Source organism: Hyperolius riggenbachi, chromosome 12, assembly GCF_040937935.1.
Source record: "Hyperolius riggenbachi isolate aHypRig1 chromosome 12, aHypRig1.pri, whole genome shotgun sequence".
Classification (NCBI taxonomy): Eukaryota; Metazoa; Chordata; class Amphibia; order Anura; family Hyperoliidae; genus Hyperolius; species Hyperolius riggenbachi.
In genome coordinates this window covers 153,402,207-153,416,063 of record NC_090657.1, presented here as the reverse complement: position 1 = coordinate 153,416,063, position 13,857 = coordinate 153,402,207, and the positions used below count along the sequence as shown (strand labels likewise).

Here is a 13,857-nt window from a genome sequence, read left to right as displayed (position 1 = left end):
TTTTCTATTTAAAAAAAATGCAGCTATTTTTGAGCGTAATAAATAGCTGGTGGCGCATGGTGGAAGCGCCATTGTATGTGCTCCCTGGCAGTGGAAACACACAGACTGCAGGAGGTAAATGCAGCAGCAGAGGGAGGAGGAGGAGGATGAGTGTGTGGCAGCAGGCAGTCAATGAGGCAGGCAGCGAGACATAATAGGCTGTGGTACCTAGCGGTGGTACCAGGCCGTAAATACACAGCATGAGGTTCCAGACAGCGGTCGTGAAGCCCACATCATGTTCAATACACAACTGGGACATCACAGTTTTCAACCCGGACACCTCTAAAAATAATATCACAAAGTATTAAAAAGTATATATTTTTTTATTTTTAAAGAAATGCAGCTTTTTTTGAGCGTAATAAATAGCTGGTGGCGCATGGTGGAAGCGCCATTGTATGTGCTCCCTGGCAGTGGAAACACACAGACTGCAGGAGGTAAATGCAGCAGCAGAGGGAGGAGGAGGAGGATGAGTGTGTGGCAGCAGGCAGTCAATGAGGCAGGCACCGAGACATAATAGGCTGTGGTAACTAGCGGTGGGACATCACAGTTTTCAACCCGGACACCTCTAAAAATAATATCACAAAGTATTAAAAAGTATATATTTTTTATTTTTAAAGAAATGCAGCTATTTTTGAGCGTAATAAATAGCTGGTGGCGCATGGTGGAAGCGCCATTGTATGTGCTCACTGGCCGTGGAAACACACAGACAGCAGGAGGTAAATTCAGCAGCAGCAGGAGGAGGAGGAGGATGAGTGTGTGGCAGCAGGCAGTCAATGAGGCAGGCAGCGAGACATAATAGCCCTGGTACCTAGCGGTGATACCAGGGCTGTAAATAAACACAACAGGAGGTCCAAGACAGCGGTCGTGCAGCCCACATCGTGTCCAATACACAACTGGGACAACACAGTTTTCAACCCGGGCACCTCAAAAAAATGAAACCTTTTTTTTAAAAAAAATTTTATTTTTCTTTACAGCAAATTAAACATATAGCTATTGTTGGACGTAATAGCTGGTGGCAGAGTGGCAGCAGATGGTAATTCTGTGTACCCTGGTAGTGGGAAACACAGACAGACAGCAGAAGGGCAGTACACAGCAGCCCACTGTAGGTGTAAAATGTGTGGCTACAGGTGACGTAATAGTCAAACTGAACCAGGCTGGCTTAGTGAGCAGGAGCCAGGAGGTGGTAAAGGGTGGTAAGGCATATTAACGATGGTTCCGGCAGCCAGTTCATGTCCCCCTCTCGCCGACAACAGGGGCCAGGAACTCGCCTTCCACCCACGCCTGGTTCATCTTGAGAAACGTCAGTCTGTCCACAGACTTGTGAGACAGACGTGAGCGTTTCTCGGTGACCACGCCACCAGCTGCACTGAAGCAGCGCTCGGACAGCACACTGGAAGGGGGACAGGACAGCACTTCCAGGGCGTACTGCGCCAGCTCGCTCCAGATCTCCAGGCGCTTGACCCAATACTCCATGGGATCAACAGTGGCATCACTGTCAAGCCCGCTGTAGGACCCCATGTAGTCAGCCACCATGCGGGTCAGGCGCTGGCTGTGACCGGAGGAGGATGCTGCTGCATGCACCTCCTCTCTAGTCACTGCTGGAGCCTCTACAGTCCTGTAGAGCTCGTTGCTGAGAGACAGCAGGTCTGTGGTGCACTTGCTGCTGGATGCAGGCACCTGCTGCTGCCTCTGTGCTGGCTGGACAGTGGGGGTGGAAGGCTGGGGGAAGGCTTCCTCCAAGCGCTCAACAAGGGCCTGCAAGCTCCCTATTTGTTGCGCTGGGTCTCCTCCTGCAGGAGGCAGGAACTGGCTCAACTTCCCCTTGAGGCGCGGGTCCAACATCATATTGATCCAGATGTCCTCCCTCTGCTTCATCTGGATCACTCTGGGGTCCCTGCGCAGGCACGTCAGCATGTGCACTGCCATTGGGAAGAGGCGGGCCACGTGTGCTGGCACATCGACGGCAGTGCTGTCCTCATCCTCCTCCTCTGCCACCTCATCCTCTCTCCACCCCCGCACCAACTCAGCTGCACTGTGCTGATCCTCCTCATCAGCAGCAAGGTCAGGGACCTCCACCAAGTCCTCCTCCTCCTCCCCCTCAGAGGTGGACTGTGCAGCTGCATGCTGCTCCTGCTGGGCCAAGGCTGCCGCTCCCTGTTCCAGCAAAGCATCAAGGGCCCTGTTCAGCAGACAAACCAGGGGCACCCACTCGCACACCATAGCATGGTCTCTGCTCACCATGTTGGTGGCCTGCTGAAAGGGAGCCAGCACTAAGCACACCTGCTCCATGTGCCCCCAGTCGTCATCGGGGACGATGGATGGGATGTTGCTGGTCTTGTCCCTTTTCTGAGCGGCGGACACAGTGGCCAGGGCAATGTACTGGTTGACAGCGTGCTTCTGTTCAACCAGACGCTCCAACATCGCCAGGGTGGAGTTCCAGCGAGTTGGGACGTCAAGGATCAGCCGATGGCGTGGAAGCTCCAGCTCCTTTTGCACGTCTTCCAGGCTGGCAGAGGCTGCAGGCGAGCGCTGGAAGTGACGCACAACATTCCTTGCCATTTCCAGCAGTTCGTTCATCCCCTGGTAGGTGCGCAAGAACTTCTGCACCACCAGGTTCAGCACATGGGCAAGACAGGGGATGTGGGTCAGGTTTCCCCTGTCGATTGCGGCAACCAGATTGGCCCCATTGTCGGCCACCACCTCTCCGACTCTGAGGCCTCTGGGGGTCAGCCAACTCCTCTCCTGCTCCTGGAGTTTGGCCAACACATGGGTTGCCGTCAGTTTGGTCTTCCCAAGGCTGACCAACTGCAGCAGCGCTTGGCAGTGGCGTGGCTTCACGCTGCTGCTGAGGCGGGGGGTTTGGCCAGGTGTGCCGGAGGATGGCAGAGGATCGGAGGAACCTGCTGCAGTTCCCCTGACCCTGCGGGGTGGCACCACCCACTGTGTTGCAGCTGCTGCTGTGCCCGCTGCTGCTCTCCCATTCTCACCCCCTTCCACCAAGCTGACCCAGTGGACAGTAAAGGACAGGTAGCGGCCTGTCCCGAAGCGGTTGCTCCAGGAGTCCATGGTGACGTGGACCCATTCACCAACCGCATGCACCAGCCATCGCTCCACATTGGCCATCACAAAGCGGTGCAGTGCAGGCATGACCTGGCGGGCAAAGAAGTGTCTGCTGGGGAGCTGCCAGTCTGGGGCTGCACAAGCAAGCAGCGCACGCATGTCGCGCCCCTCCTGCACGAGCGTGTACGGCAGGAGTTGGGAGCACATGGCCCGTGCCAGCAAGCCGTTCAGCTGCCGCACGTGACGGCTGTTGGGAGGCAAAGACCCTAACCACCCCCTGGAAGGACTCGCTCAAAAGGCTCTGGCGTCGCCTCTTGCTAGCACGGGAATCAGCGGAGACAGCAGAGGAGGCCACTGAGGACTGGCTGCCAGTACAGGCCTCAGTGTCGGCGGCAGGAGTTGCAGAGGGGGGAGGAGCAGTGCGTTTCCGCACTCCTGCTGGTGGTGCTGGAGGAGCAGGAGGGCGGGTGGCTGCTGTTGCTGCTGCTGCTGCCACTGAAGGCTGTGCAGTGGTGGGTGTGGTGCCACTGCCAGCGCCAGATGCCTTCAGCCTCTTGAACTCCTCATGCTGGTGGTAATGTTTAGCAGCAAGATGGTTCAGAAGAGAGCTGGTGCTGAACTTTAAGGGGTCTGCACCTCTGCTCAGCTTCCGCTGACAGTGGTTGCAAGTGGCGTACTTGCTGTCAACTGTGGGCATGGTGAAAAATTGCCAGATTGGTGACATGAAAACCCCCTACGGACTGAAGCCGCTGCTGCCTGTCTCCCTGTGGTGGTTGGGGGGGGGGCTTGGGTGCGGCTGGTGGTGGTACTGGCAGATGCTGCTGCTGCTGCTGAGCCTGAGACACCAGCAGGCTGTGGGACCTGCCTACTGCTGCCAATGCTTGCAATGATGCGCCTCCTTGCAAGGCCCACAAGCGCATCCTCCTCCTCCTCCTCCGAGCTGCTGCTGATGACATTCCCAGGAGTTGGTGGCACCCAGTCTTTGTCCGTCACCCTGTCATCATCATCATCCTCCCCCTCCTGAAACATGTCCTGCTGGGATGATGACCCCCCAAACTCCTCTCCTGATGCCTGGATGGGCTGCTTGACTGTCGCCACAGTCTTGCTGTCCAATCCCTCCTCCCCCAAAGTAATCAGATGATTCAGTAGAAGGAAATAGTGTGTGTACTGTACACTACAGACAGTGCACGCACACACACACGCAGGAGCTATGAACAGTGGCAGTGAGTGTCCCTAGTACAGTACAACTACAAAATACAATAATCACTCAGTAGTAAAGGACAAGACAGGGTAGAATACACAGCACAAACACAGGTATAGATGAGAAATAAACAGAGAACAGGAGGACAGCTGCCCACACAGGCAAGGCCCTGAGGCCTAAAGCTGTAAGCTTGCCTGCAGCAGCAGCTGTTTCTATGTAACACACAAGCTACTAACTAAAATACAATCTCTATCTAGCTAACAGCAATATAGGTGTGTATAGCAGGTGTATGTGAGCAAAAACGCTAGGTGATTGACCACAATAGAGCACTTGCTAAGCCAAAGCACAAAGGAGCAGATCTCTCTCTGTACAGGTCAAGCAAGGACGGAAAAACCGAACATGGCTGCCGCTATTTATAGGGTAGGGGCTGGCCAGGGTCCCCCTCTGTGATTGGCTGCCGTCAGAGGGCCTTGGAGCCCTCTGATTGGCTCTAAGGACATCAATCTGGGCTATGACGCTATTCGAGCTCGGTATTCAAACTCGAATACCGCTGTTTGCTCGAATAGCGCGAATAGTGAATGGGCTATTCGAGTTCACTCGAATAGCCCATTCAAATAGCTGCAGCTATTCGAGCTTGAATACCGAGCTCGAATAGCTGAAAAAGAGCTCGAATATTCGAGCTACTCGAATATTCGAGCTCTGCTGAGCATCCCTGTCTGTAGCTCATTCCTTATTACTCACATATCTTTTCCTTATTATGCCACTCACATCTATTTTCCTTATTACACCACTCACATCTCTTTGCCTTTTGCCCATATACTGCATAGTTCTGTCTATTGTGCCTCACACCTAATTATACCTCATGCCTTATTATGCCATGTACATCTCTGTTGCGTGCTTTATCATGTATCAGTCGTTTATGTGCCTTTTTACTACCCACTCTATGACTCATGCCTCATTATACATCAGTCCTCTCTGTACCTCATGCTTTATTATACTATGTACATCTCTGTTCTGTGCCTCATCCCATATCAGTCATGTGTTTTCCTCATGATTATGTATTGCGTTTCTCACCCCCCTCTGTCCCTCAGCTGCAGCTAAACCCAAGACAGCCACCAAGAGCCCCGCCTCCTTCATTATACCTCAGTCTACTTTGTCTCCTACACCTCAGAATATATCCGTTTGCCCGAGCTGGATTAATACCAAACAGGGCCCTAGGTGGGGCGACATATCTGGGCCCCCTAACCAAACCATTCCTGTAAACCATACCCCCCCCCCCCCCCCATGGATATCCACTATCCACCTTATAATTGTTCCTCCATAAACCCCATCTCCCCAGTGGGTTGCAAACAGGGGCGTAACTAGAAATCACTGGGCCCCCCTGCAAAACTTTGGATGGGACAAAGCACTTGGGAAGGGGGAGAGAAGTGGGGGTAGAGCAGGGATGTACACAGGACCCTGCTGAACACTGAATAGGGACTGTCTACAAATCTTTGTCTGCAAAACTTTGATTCCTTATCAGTGGCTGAGCAGATGCAGTCATTAGAACAATAGCAAAGAGCAGAAAGTTTTTTCTCTCCTTGCCATTAGTTGTCAGTCTCTCAGGACAGGGCCCCCTGTGGCTTCTGGGGCCCCCTGCAACTGCATCCCTTGCAGGGTCTATTGTTACGCCCCTGGTTGCAAAAGTATTCGGCCCCCTTGAAGTTTTCCACATTTTGTCACATAACTGCCACAAACATGAATCAATTTTATTGGAATTCCACATGAAAGACCAACACAAAGTGGTGTACACATGAGAAGTGGAACGAAAATCATAAATGATTCCAAACATTTTTTACAAATAAATAACTGCAAAGTGGTGTGTGCATAATTATTCGGCCCCCTTTGATCTGAGTGCAGTCAGTTGCCTATAGACATTGCCTGATGAGTGCTAATGACTAAATAGAGTGCACCTGTGTGTAATCTAATGTCAGTACAAATACAGCTGCTCTGTGAGGGCCTCAGGGGCTGTCTAAGAGAATACTGGGTGCAACAACACCGTGAAGTCCAAAGAACACACAAGACAGGTCAGGGATCAAGTTATTGGGAAATTTAAAGCAGGCTTAGGCTACAAAAAGATTTCCAAAGCCTTGAACATCCCACGGAGCACTGTTCAAGTGATAATTCAGAAATGGAAGGAGTATGGCACAACTGTAAACCTACCAAGACAAGGCCATCCACCTAAACTCACAGGCCGAACAAGGAGAGCGCTGATCAGAAATGCAGTCAAGAAGCCCATGGTGACTCTGGACGAGCTGCAGAGATCTACAGCTCAGGTGGGAGACTCTGTCCATAGGACAACTATTAGTCATGCACTGTACAAAGTTGGCCTTTATGGAAGAGTGGCAACAAGAAAGGCATTGTTAACAGAAAGCATAAGAAGTCCCGTTTGCAGTTTGCCAGTTGCCACAAGCCATGTGGTGGACACAGCAACCATGTGGAAGAAGGTGCTCTGGTCAGATGAGACCAAAATGGAACTTTTTGGCCGAAATGCAAAACGCTATGTGTGGCAGAAAACTAACACTGCACATCGCTCTGAACACACTATCCCCACTGTCAAATATGGTGGTGGCAGCATCATGCTCGGGGGGTGCATCTCTTCAGCAGGGACAGGGAAGCTGGTCAGAGTTGATGGGAAGATGGATGGAGCCAAATACAGGGCAAACTTGGAAGAAAACCTCTTAGAGACTGCAAAAGACTTGAGACTAGGGAGGAGGTTTACCTTCCTGCAGGACAATGACCCTAAACATAAAGCTAGGGCAACAATGGAATGGTTTAAAACAAAACATATCTATGTGTTAGAATGGCCCAGTCAAAGTCCAGATCTAAATCCAATCGAGAATCTGTGGCAAGATCTGAAAACTGCTATTCACAAATACTGTCCATCTAATCTGACTGAGCTGGAGCTGTTTTGCAAAGAAGAATGGGCAAGGATTTCAGTCTCTAGATGTGCAAAGCTGGTAGAGACATGCCCTAAAAGACTGGCAGCTATAATTGCAGCAAAAGGTAGTTCTACAAAGTATTGACTCAGGGGGCCGAATAATTACGCAAACCCCACTTTGCAGTTATTTATTTGTAAAAAATGTTTGGAATCATGTATGATTTTCGATCCACTTCACACATGTACACCACTTTGTATTGGTCTTTCACGTGTAATTCCATTAAAATTGATTCATGTTTGTGGCAGTAATGTGACAAAATGTGGAAAACTTCAAGGGGGCCGAATACTTTTGCAACCCACTGTAATTCACACATCCCTTCCTGCTTATTCACCTGTCACCTGGGATGCTCCTCCCTCCTGTGTCTTGTCTCCATACTTGCTTACTGCCTGTTCCTCCTTGGCCCGGCACATGTGCAAAGTCATGTATCGTACATGTCAACGGGTCATAGGGGAGCAGGCAACCAGTGGGGATGGAGAAAGGATACAGAAGGGAGCACGCAAGCGGACAGGTGAATGCTTCAGTGCCAACACACAGCAGGGGCCCCAGGATGCACTATTTTAGATGACAGGAGACCTGGGGGCCTGTCGATTGGCCAAGAAGAGCCCCAAAAAGGCCAAGAAACCCATAGCCGCTGCTGCCAAGAAGCCCAAATCTGCAGCTAAACCCAAAACAGCCACCAAGAGCCCCGCTAACTAGGCAGCTAAGCCTAAGGCTGTCAAAAGCATGGCAAAGAAGGCAGCAAAGCCTAAGTAGGACGCTCCTAAGAAGAAGTAATGTTGGAGATGCCACCACATCCCCAACACATACCCTCAACCTTTCACCACAAGACGTGTGCTAGTTGTGTAGCTTTCGACGCGCTGTGTTGCTATGCAGGAAGGTGGAGGGATGATGAAGAGGCGTGTGCATGGCATCACGTGGTGGGTGGGGGAGTGGCTTGAACAATGTGATCGGTCGTCAATGGGAGTGAGTTGATCCGCCAGGTAGGGATGATCAGAAATGCCAATCTCTGATTCCACAGAAATTCCGATTTCTGTTAATGCCAATCGTTTTCAGATTTCCGAGTTCCAATTTCCATTGGATTTGCATTCTCTGATTACCCAAATACCTCCGAGTTGACTCTGCATTCTCTGATTGGTCCATTGCTTCCGAATTCTGCGACTGGGCTCAAATTACCGAGTTGCGGTAATGCAGTATTTCCGCAAAAATCTGATTTCCGAGTTCTGTTTTCTGATTTCCGAGTAGTGCTTTTTGGCCATTTTTTTGCAATCTCAGATTGCCCAAATACTAAAGAGTTGACTTTGCATTCTCTGATTAGTTAATTTCCTCCCAGTTTTATCATTGGGCTAAAATTACCAAATTTCGGGTAATGCAGTATTTTTGTAGAAATCCGATTTCCAAGTGCCGTTTTCCAATCGGAAATGTGGAAATTTCAATTCCACAAAATCCAAATGAGCATCCCTACCACCGGGTGGATTGCTTGCATGTTGGGTTTGGGGGCTGCTGTACACATGCCTGCTTATCGCTGAGGCAGTTGTAATCGGCCACCTCAGCTGACTTTAGTCAGGTGTGTGTGCAAGCTTGTACGCAGCTTTCAAGTTAATGGGGAGGAAGACGCTTCTCCTAGGAGATTTTTTTTTCTTTAGTTACTGGACCTGGGAAGCGACAGGAAAGCATTCAAGTACAGTAGAAAGCAAGAAATAATAAAATTATACTGCGCAACAAGATAGGGTCACTACACCAGAGTGATCCCTCACACGTAAATGGTTAACACCACTATGTTCCAGATGGGAGCAACAACTATAAGTTGCGTACAAAAAAACAAACAAACAAAGTCCTAAAAAAGTCTCTGTAGTTTGCTGTTCTGGAACACCTTGTCTTCCAAACTAGATACATATGTACAGCAGCGCCTTTTGAATTTCCCCGTTTGGTCAGGTCAACACAGCAACAAACACCCATAGGAGTGACAATCACAGAAGGGTGCAGACAGGGTCGGACTGGAACACTAAGGGCCCACTAGGAAAGTTTCAGCATGGGCCCCCCCTTCACCCCCCCCCCCCCCCTCAGCTTTTGGGCACACATACACATGTACTCTAGAAATTCTGCGCAGGAAAATAGACTATGATAGTGAATAGTTTGTGAGGTGGCCACATGTGGCGCACACAGCGCGCCGCAGCAAATAAAATAGGTGTGTCCATGCATTGAAACATGGGCGTGGCCATGATGGGTCATGGGCAGACCCAAAAATACACAAAATAAGTAGCGGTGTTATTCACAGAGAGTGGGTCTAACCAGATAAACTTTAGATAAAATAGTCAAGTAGTTACATGCCTCATAATTCATCAAGTAGTCAAATGCCGCTAAATAAAAATATTAAGTAGTCACACACCTCCAATTAAGTAGCCAAGTGCCTTACAATGTAAGTGCCTTACAGTAAATAGCCAGGTGCATCAAAATAAAATAATTTAGTAGCCAAATGGGCGTACATCCAAAAAGGGCATCGGGAAAAAAGGGTGCGGGGTGTAAAAAATAAGTGGCAATAACGTTTATAAAAATATTGTGTTGTAGTTCGTTTACAATAATGGTTTACAACTTGAAAACCTTTAATAATGTCTATGAAATCGCAAATTGTGAATACGATAATCTTCCCTGTTTTGAAAGTGAAACTTATAATTACGTTTGTTAAAAAAACGATAATATATGTTTTATCATTATAATTGTATAATATTGTGTATAACCTTCATTTATCGCTTCTTCATGTAATAAAATCTGAATATATTGTTTAACAATGAATAAACTGCAGTAAAACATTAGTAAATATTACTAAAATTTTACTACAACTAAACCTAACCCTACTCTCATACAGAACCCTTCCTCTACCTATCCCTAACCCTAAGACTCCCCTGGTGGTGCCTAACCTTAACCACCTCCCTGGTGGTGCCTAACCCTAACCACCCCCCAGGTGGTGCCTAACCCTAAGACCCCCTTAGTGATCGCTTTATTGTATGGATAATAATGTTTTACAAGCAGTAAGTGATAACATTTTAAATAACGGTTTAGTTAAATACGATAGATATGTTTAGTATATTTGTAAACGTAATTATTCACGGGCACAGTTATAAAAAATGAATAATCTCCAGGCGCAGTTTTGAAACGCTAATAATCTACAGCGCCCTTTTTTCCTGTTCGGCGCCCATTAAACAATATTAGTTATGGGAGTGAATGGTGGCGCCCTTTTCGTCCACTAGCTGCCGCCCTTTTTTACTGCTCCCGCCAGTGCTGGCTGGGGATGGCTGGGTGCTTTGCTGGGTGCTTCTGCCTGCAATGCTGGGTGGCCTTACTGCAGTTAGTTATTGGGCCTGAGGGAAGTGTCATATGAAGGGCCTAGAGCTTGAGTATAGCTGCCCCCAGTATAGGTAGCCAACTATAGGTGTCCCCAGTATAAGTAGTTAGCTATAGATGCTCCCAGTATAGGTAGTAAGTTATAGGTGTCCCCGTTAGTTATAGGCACCCACAGTATAGATAACAAGCTATAGGCATCCCCAGTATAGGTAGAAAGTTATAGATGTCCCCAGTATAGGTAGCAAGTTATAGGTGTCCCAGTATAAGTAGTTAGCTGTAGGTGTCACCAGTATAGGTAGCAAGGTATAGGTGCCCCCTGTTGCTAGGCTCCTCCCACACACGCACACAGCTCCACCCTACACATTTCGTATGTCAGTACTCATCAGGGGCTTGGAGCTGGTGCATTCCGTCTCTCTATATGCGCCCCCTCCCCTCCCCCCCATTTCATAACTAGATTGGCCAGCCTACTGCAGAGCCTACCGAGCCACATGCTAAAGATATGCAATATTGGTAAGAACACTATGTTAAGAGTAAGTTTAATAAGTAATTCATGTTGCATATCTTTTGCATGTAAAGTTCAGGCTATCCCGTGCAGCCTTGCTGCGGTAGGCTGGCCAATCTAGTTATGGGATCCAGAGACGGCCACACATACAGAGACAGGAAACTGCACCAGCTCTGAACCCCTGACGACTACTGATGCACGAAATGTGTAGGGCGGAGCCTAGCAGCAGCGTGGAAAGAGGTACCATTGGCGGAGGCTGATTGAAAGCGCTTATCCGAAGCTTGGGATGAACCTGTTGTGTATGCGGCCAGCCAGCCCTGTTTTTTTATATAGGCAGGAGACTGGAGGCAAATCACAGGTGGGCAGGAGGCGGGGCATGCAGGGCTCACAGAGTCCCTCGACATCTGTCGGCCAAAACAGCATGTTGCGCAGTAGACCTGGACTGACACGATTGAGCCAGTTACCGGGGCTGATTGCCGCTGAATGGAAGACCGTGGGAGGACAGCAAGGGACGCATCCCAAATTTTAGGGCTGGAGAAAGCCCCAGGTAAGTAAAAAATCTTTCTATATCTAGGTGTCTGGTACACTTTAAGCTGTTTTGTATTTAAAGGTATCATGAAGCAGAATTAGAAAGAAAATATAACTGAAGGCCTTGAAGATGAGGGTTATTTTCCCTCTTGAGGGAAAAGCTACTGTATACGGAGGGCAAATAAAAAGTGTATATATATATATATATATATATATATATATATATATATGTATATATATATATATATATATATATATATGTATGTATATATATGTATGTATATATATGTATGTATATATATGTATGTATATATATATATATATATGTATATGTGTATATATATATATATATATATATATATATATATATATATGTATATGTATATGTGTATATATATATATATATATATATATATATGTATATGTGTATATATATATATATATATATATATGTATATGTGTATGTATATGTGTATATATATATATATGTATATATATATATATATATATATATGTATATGTGTATATATATATATATATATATATATGTGTATATATGTGTGTATATGTGTATATATATATGTATATATATATATATATATATATATATGTGTGTATATGTGTATATATATATGTATATATATATATATATATATATATATATATATGTATATGTGTATATATATATATATATATATATATGTATATGTGTGTATATATATATGTATATGTGTGTATATATATATATATATATATATGTATATGTATATATGTGTGTATATATATATATATATATATATATATATATATATATATATATATATATATCGCTACTGAACACTAAAACTGTTTTTATTTCATATATTTCAGGGTTTTGCATGGGTGAAAGTGGATTTCGTATTGAATTGAGATGGGTGATAAGATACAGCATGTGATTGGATGACTTCAACATCAACAACAACCGTCAACAAGGATTATCAAATCAGTTCCAACTGTAGCTGACGTGTAGTCAATGTGCATTACAACTAATTTTAAAATGACAATTGAATTCAAAGGTCCATGCACACTGCATACAGTTTAAAAAAATGCATCCGGTAATTTGGCTTCTGGATCATACTGATCCTCTACCTATGCCTAACACTATCCTCCCCTACCTGCTTCTAACACTAACCTCCCCTAAAAAACCCTAACCCCTACTACAGTGCCTAAAATTAACCCCCCCTACCCTTACACTAAACACATTAACCGAATTCTGGTTGCCTATTTAGTCAGCCCCGCCACTACCTTCTCCAATATCCAGAGTTCAACTACATGATAGCAGAACTCTGTGCACTGCTTACTGACCCCTGCTGCTGATAGCTGAGGTTTGGCTGCATGATATAGCCCAACTCCGTGTGCTGCTTACTGAACCCCGCCGCCGATATCCAGGGTTCAGGTACAAGATAGCGGATCCCTGGCCACTGCTTACAGACTTCTACTGCTATCCTGAGTTCAACTTTATGTTAGGCGAACACCATGCACCACTTCTGCTATTCAGAATTTTGCTACAATGGTATTGAATCGCCTGCACTGCAGGTTAATGTCCACTTTCGCTAGTCTGAGCTCGTCTATGAAATAGCTGAACTCCGAGGCCTCCTATTCCCGAATTACTCAGTCTGCACGTGCCGGCCATAGCTACAAGTTAAATTTTGGTCCATGGCAGCGCACAATTAACTAATTGGGCTGTGCGCCCAAATTGACTGATTTATGTACACCAGCTCTTATGCTATCATTTGGGCCATGAGGCAAACAGAACGATTCTGTAGAATACTGCGTCACTTGTGTAAGAATCAACCTCTGAGAGAGTGTACAAACTAAATATCTGCATTTTATATACCTCAGGAATGCATGTTTTAATACATTTATATCATGTGAAGTTAAAAGACTGAAGTTACAAAATCATATGTATATCAATTTAATCAATTAAATTTCCATTTTACATACTTTGTTGTTCTGAAAAGTTCCTTTACTGTAAGTATATCAACTGCCTCCATTTTGGTGCTTCTTATCCATGTCTTTTAGTTATTGTGGCTCTATTCCATGTCCTTAAGTCACAGTGGCAGCATTCCACATCCTCCGGTTATAGTGGCCCTACTCCATGTCCTTCAGTTAAAGTATCTCTATTCCATGTTCTTCAGTCATAATGGCCCAACTCCATGTCCTTCAGG

General features: G+C 46.5%; 1 protein-coding gene across 2 annotated transcripts in view; it reads left to right on the top strand.

The window, feature by feature from the left end:
- The window catches only part of LOC137541449 (BPI fold-containing family C protein-like), an 86,349-nt gene extending 72,717 nt beyond the window's left edge, over window positions 1-13,632 (top strand). For both annotated transcript variants that reach the window (XM_068262751.1, XM_068262752.1), the window contains one exon: window positions 12,521-13,632. In XM_068262751.1, coding sequence (XP_068118852.1) covers window positions 12,521-12,559 — 39 coding nt within the window. In that variant the 3' untranslated portion in view covers window positions 12,560-13,632. The remainder of the gene's footprint in view (window positions 1-12,520) is intronic.
- Window positions 13,633-13,857: the final 225 nt, after the last annotated feature.